The 6,394-nt window shown below is 45.3% G+C and overlaps 1 protein-coding gene across 1 annotated transcript; it reads right to left on the reverse strand.

The window, feature by feature from the left end:
• Positions 1–2,620: 2,620 nt before the first annotated feature.
• TLR7 (toll-like receptor 7) lies at positions 2,621–5,808 on the reverse strand. Its single transcript, XM_010290259.1, has one exon. The coding sequence runs from the start codon at positions 5,796–5,798 to the stop codon at positions 2,673–2,675; it is 3,126 nt and encodes a 1,041-aa protein (XP_010288561.1). The 5' UTR covers positions 5,799–5,808; the 3' UTR covers positions 2,621–2,672.
• Between the last annotated feature and the right edge of the window lie 586 nt (positions 5,809–6,394).

A 6,394-nucleotide genomic window follows, 5' to 3' on the forward strand; every position in this document is an offset into this window, starting at 1 on the left:
CCTTAATGATTCTGTGATTCTGTGATTCAGTCTTACTTCATCCCTCCTAGCTGTTTTTTGCAGGGCAAGGGTTTTGTCACATGAAAACAGCTGTGGGCTCTTCTCTGTGATGGCTGAGAGTGCTGGCCCAGGCAGTGGGCACTGGCATACCAACAGATTGCTCATGTCCCACTGCAGACCACAGCACCATTCACTCTCTCATGAGCACTCACAGAAGTGTTAGTGCAGCATCCCTGTCCTCTCTGTGGTCTTGCACAGCAGCACGCATAAGCTCCTTGCCATACCATAAGTTTGGACTTTTGTATGTATGCGTAGTGCTACTCACTACCCATCCTTTGGATGCTTCTCAATGGAAGAGGAGAAAATACTTCTCCTCTCAACCCCAGAAAGGCCAGGTGTCCTTCTGCTCCTGCCTTAATCAGCTAGGCTGAGAAAGAGGATCTGCTCCGGGTAGGAATGGTGTGGGGAGGCAGAGGGAGATGGTGTGGGAGTAACAGAGGAACAGAGGCTCCTGTTTCAAGCATTGCCTTATGAAAAGAGTCATATTATGGCTCATGTCATCATATTTAGTGGCAGAGATTGTTTAGGCTTACAGACAGAACCATCAGAAAGATGCATAGGACATAAGGGAATGGAACGCAGCTGCATCAGGGGAAGTTCAGATTAGACATCAGGAAAAGGTTCTTCACTGAGAGAGTGGTCAGTCACTGGAACAGGCTTTCCAGGGAAGTGGTCAGAGCACCAAACATGTCAGAGTTCAAGGAGCATCTGGACGATGCTCTTAGTCATATGGTTTAGTTTCAGGTAGTCCTGCGAGGAGCAGGGAGTTGGACTCGACGATCCTTATGGGTCCCTTCCAACTTGAGATATCCTATGATTGTATGATAATTAAAATATCTATTATTAAATATAACCATAAAACTACAATTTTTTCAACCAGACCTTCCTCTTTTTATTACTTCAGTTCTTAATCAATAAAAATGCTGTGGCAAATTGGAACGAAAAAACACTTGTTATCTGTAATATTATATCACAAAGCTTTGTCTTCTTGATTGTGTTCGTGTCTGTCTGGTTGCCTACAATTAAACCAAAAAGGGGCTATGTAAAGGAAGGACCAGGCAGAACAGTTAGGTGAGGGAACGCATGAGGCAGCTGAAAGAAGCAGGTTCAAAGCAGTTAAGAGTGCCGGCTCCCCGCCGGCCAGAGCTGTCACCGAGGCCAGCTGCCAGAAAAGAAGAAGGATTTTGAGAGAGAGGGGAGAAGCTGCCCGGACGCGCTGCAGACAGGAGTGCCCGGCAAGCTGAGCGCGCGCCGCTGCTCCCGAAACAGAGATCGTCACAGCAAGCAGAGAGCCCGGCCGTGCCACGCACAGAGGCTCAGGCTGCCATTACCAAAGGCTTGGGCTGAAATACGGGCACGTGTTTGGTGAGGCTGCGCTGTGAACCGGAGAGAGGAACAGGCCCGAGTGTTTACGTTTCTGAGCCGTGTTTCTTGCCTTTTTCAGGATGTCTCTACCGTCAGACCTGTTCCCAGCTCAGGACTTTAGCGGTGCCCCAGCAGCCGGTGTGGGAGAGGGACTCGCCTGGGGAACAAGGAGGTGAAGGAGGGCTTGAGGCTGCTCTCGAGCACCAGAGCACGGCTAAAGAAACAGTGGGAAATGTTCTTTCCTCCTCTCTTCTCTTTACCTTCCTTTCTTTGTCTCTTCCCACTTCTGCTTTGTTTTACTTGATTTTCTCCATCTGCCTCTTGCCTCTCCCTCAGCCTACCTGCGGTCCTGCTCCCCTTCCTCGCTCCCACGCAGGAGCTCCATGCACAAGGACTCCCTTTATCTTGCAGCTCCCTCTGACCCACAACCTGCAAACCCTTCTGAATCTGTCTCTCACATACCCTCCTACTTTAGCCCATACACGTTCTTCAAAGTCTCTTCAGCTTCAGGAGCATTTTGACAAGGCAGCAGCAGGAGAGCTCCCGTAGCACATCCAAGCCCCTGGCAGCAGTCCCACCAGAATTTCCTTCCCCCAGCAATTAGGGCTGTTGCCCACCCAGGCAGAAGCAGGCAGGCTCTGCAGCTGTAAGCCCGAGATGAGAAGGGAACCATTCTAACATGTTCCCGAGTCCAAAAATGAAAGCATGAGCTTTGCTTAGGGAATTTTCTGAGGCAAATGTGTCGGCAAATGCTCTTCTTGCTTTTCATAAATACACCAAACACAGAAACTGTCACTTTCTAGTAAAGTCACGTTTACTCCAAGAGTGATCTGAACAGCAGCAACTTTAGGCACGGCCAAACCCCTCCCGGCAGTCTGTGTACTAGAGTAAGCTGAGCAAGTGTCTCGCCCACCCTTGACCCAACCACGGGAGATGCTGGAGGCCTCCAGTGAACTGCAAGCTGGAAGTGGTGATTCCGTTCAAAACCGGGGACTTCCAGTGGGTAGTGCATCTTCTCTTGCTGTGCAGCAATCAGCGCCGAGCGAGGGGCATGTCAGCTAAACATCTGTGCTGGCAACAGTTTCTGTTCAATCTTGTCATAGCAAAACAAGTCAACTATCAGCTTGGGGGCTAACCGTGCGTGTCATTTTGGGGTACACTATCACAATTCCATCTATCCTCCACAGTGCAGTTTAGCACCCTTTGCTCACCGTGCATCGTTACAATATTTACAGGCAAGGGTAGCGCTAAGCAGTTTCTTGGAGAAGCTTGTTGTAAGCCTGGGTATTGCTCGTAGCTATTGCATTTTTCAGGCACTGCCAGAAGTAGGGCTGAGACCGAGGGTTACTTGGCCATTCCAGGACAGAACTTCTGCACAGCCTCTTCCTCAGGCGGACATACCGGGACTTCTGCAAAACCTTCTCAAGAAATATCAAGATGATGACATCCATTTTTTCATCTAGAAGCCGCTGGTGGGCCATGTAAAATGTTGCCTTGAAGCTGCCGCTTTTAATATACTTGTTGGTCAGCACGAATATGGTCTTCTTGCTCAGCTGAATGCTCTGGGAAAGGTTGTCAAAGACTGGCTGTCCTGGGAGCCAGTCCCTTTCTTCCAGGCATAAATTGAACTGTCTGGCTTTTTGGTCTTCCAGCCTTCCAACCAGTTCTGTCAGTACCCACTCGTTCACAGCCGGATCTTCGTTGTCATAGGCAACAAAAGCATCGTAGCAAGCGTCTGGTACAGATAAACGCCGGTAGCCCTTCAACTTGGCGGCGCAGTAATGGTAACTATACCACACATCCCAGAAATAGAGGTGGCTCGCCACGGCGAACACCATAAGGCCTAGGACAGTTGAAGCTGACACAGCATATAGGATCAAATACGAGGTGTCCAGCTCACAGGTATACAGATCCAAGAAAACCACGCTCCTTCCTTTATGTGCCCCTGGGCCAGCACACGTCACGTCTGTGGCCAGAAGAGGAATAGTCACGTGAGTCTGATTGATCCACCAAACAAACCACACGGCGTCACAATTGCACTTGAAAGGATTGCCATGCAAAAGCAGCACCCTCAGGTGGTTAATGACATTTTCAGGGAAGCTAGATTTCTTAATTGTTTGGATTGCATTTGAGCTGAGGTCCAAATATTCCAATTTAAAAGCGTCTCTGAGAAAATGTTTGGTTAGCCGCTGAATGCGATTGTTTCGGAGCATCAGTTCCTGGAGCGTTGAAGAGCAATTGGACAGTTCTTGGGGAACAGTAGCCAGAAGGTTATTGCTGAGGTCCAGAGTTACTAGTTTCTTCAGACAGTGGAGGCTTCCCCAGTTGAAACTCTTCATCCGGTTGTTGGTTAGGTTGAGGATCCTGAGCTCCGGAGGCATAGCTTCAAAAACACCACGAGGCAAAAAACTGAGCGAGTTGAAGGAAATATCCAGGTGCTCCAGGCTGGTCAGGTTCTTGAAGAATGACAAGTATCTAGCATTCCCATCCATCCATAACACATCTAAACGATTACCTCTGAATTCTAAAATTTTAAGAGATGGGCTTTCCATTCCTGTGTTAGTAGAGGTAGAAATCTCATTCTCATTCATCATCAGCTTCTTCAGATGGGCCAAGTTTTTCATAAAACTGAGCACGTGAGTAACACCTTCTGCAAGGAAATAGTGTTGGTTATTGCTCAGGTCTAGAACTTCTAAAAATTGTAACTCTTTGAAGGCAGTTGAGTATAGCAAGTCAATCCTGTTGTTAGAAAAATCCAGATATTTCAATCCAGACAAGTAGTAGAATTCACTTCCGTTTAAAGTTTGACTTATTGCATTACCTGACAAGTTGAGGCATCTGAGGGAACTAAGACCATGGAAGTCTGAGGGGTTAATAAAAAATACGTTGTTTCTGCTTAAATCCAGAGTTTCTCCGTATTCCAGGCACTCTTCCTTAACTGAAGATCGGTACGAAGCAGCCTCTTTGTCTTTGGACCTGCAACTTCGCCCATACTCATCATACCTGAAATAATGCATCTCTTGTAATAGTGGCCTGTTGAATTGCTCCACTGAAACGCTAGGATTCGAGCAAAATCCATAGAAGTTGCTTTCACCTGAAGAAGGGGAAATTTTATTCACTGAGAGGTCTATGAGCTTAAGAGCTGGGAACTCCTTGAACACTCTCAGGTCAGCCACTTTAATAAAATTGGTCCCGAGATCCAGCACTGTTAGATTTCTAAGACTGAGCAGTGGATCTAGATTTCCTTCTCTCAATTCTTTAAAGACATAACCCCTGAGCCTCAGGGTTTCCAGGTTAGAGAGGGAGGAAAATGTCTTAGACAGATTCAAGAATGGAGAATACACCTTTAGTTCAAAATTAAAGGACAGATCAAGCTCTACAAGGCTGGGGATGAATTTCAAAAACTGAGCATCTCCAATCTCCTTCATGAGGAAATTTTGGGATAGATCAAGCTCTTTGAGATTCCTGATGTTTTTAAACCAGCTGCTGGGTATGCTCTGAAGAGAGTTGCTGTGGAGTCGCAAAATTCTCAGACTTTTCAAGGAATGAAAAGCCTTTGAATGTATCTCAATTGTGCTCTGGGGACAGGGAATACAAGGGTATGGGGCATTATAGCACCGTGGGCAATTACCACTCAGATCAAGAATTTCTAGGTTGTGAAGGGCACTTAAATCATGTTCTTGAATCACTTGAATCATGTTATTGTAAATATACAATTCCTTTAAGGTGGATGACAAATTGGGTGGAATTTGAGTTAAGTTATTAGCCTTCAGGGATAGTATTGTTAATTTTTTCAGCTCCAGAAAGGCTGTTTTTTCAATTTCAAATGAAACATTGCATGGATTACGGTAGTAACAGTTCTGTCCCAAATACAACATTTCTATGTTTCCTAGTTCTGACAAATTGGCTTTTTGGATTGAAAAGATACTGTTTGCTTCCAGGCTCAGCAGACTTAAAGTAGTAGGAAGACCCCGGGGTATTTCCAACAGCTGGTTTGCATCCAAATACAATGACTTCAATCTTGTCAGGGCAGCAAAACTGCCATGCTCAATCTTTGGTCCCTGGGTGCACACTTTATCTTTGGGCCCCATTCTGACAGGCACACAGTTGCATCTGAAGTCAATCTCCACGAGGTTTTCCAGATGGTCAAAGGATGTTGGATAGATATGGGGGATATGGTTAATACTCAGGGTAAGGTTGGTAGCATTTGCAGGGATCCCTCTGGGGACTTCCATGAGACGCCGATCAGTGCAGTCCACTGTCACAGTGCCTTCAGAAGCTTTAACATCACAGGGTAAACTTTTGGGAAACCAAGCTCCTGACAGCAGTGTTGGAAATAAAACGAGCAAGACAAATGGTAATGCACTGGACATCTTCGCACAAGATACCTAAAAATAAGGAAATAGGGAGGTATTAGTTTAATGCAGTGAGAACATGCTATTATATCAGGCAGGTACTGGGTCAGAGCAAATATTCAGCTAACCTGGAGTCCTGTCTCTCACACTGGCTAGAAGTGGATGTGTAGGTAGTATTATAAGTTTGAGGAAGGCATGTGTTGGTGTTTCCTCAAATGCTTTCTTTACTTTCTTATCACTAAGTATTGTAGTGTTAAGATAAAGATCACTCTCTAAATAAGGAATCATTAAAAAAAAAATCTACTGAAAGAATGACATGGCAGGTCATTAAAGGCTATGTCTCTGTTAATTTTCCTTTTTAAGAGGAAACAAGCAGTGTTAAACATCCAGCAGGCTGCCATTGTATAATAGCATAAATGTGCAAAGTTAATTTTTTAAACACATGAAAAAGAAAATCTATAGTTGCTTAAAAGCTAGTGTAAATTTCAAAAACCACACTAACATATGAATGCCTGATTCAAATTCCACATTATCATAAGGATTCTTAGAAATACAGAATGTAATCATAGAACAATTTAGGTTTGAAAAGACCCTTAAGATCATTGAGTCCAACT

Source organism: Phaethon lepturus, unplaced genomic scaffold (genome assembly GCF_000687285.1).
Source record: "Phaethon lepturus isolate BGI_N335 unplaced genomic scaffold, ASM68728v1 scaffold55366, whole genome shotgun sequence".
Lineage (NCBI taxonomy): Eukaryota > Metazoa > Chordata > Aves > Phaethontiformes > Phaethontidae > Phaethon > Phaethon lepturus.

Excerpts from the sequence above, each read along its gene's own strand:
- TLR7 (XM_010290259.1), bottom strand. The coding sequence starts at position 5,798 with ATGTCCAGTGCATTACCATTTGTCTTGCTCGTTTTATTTCCAACACTG.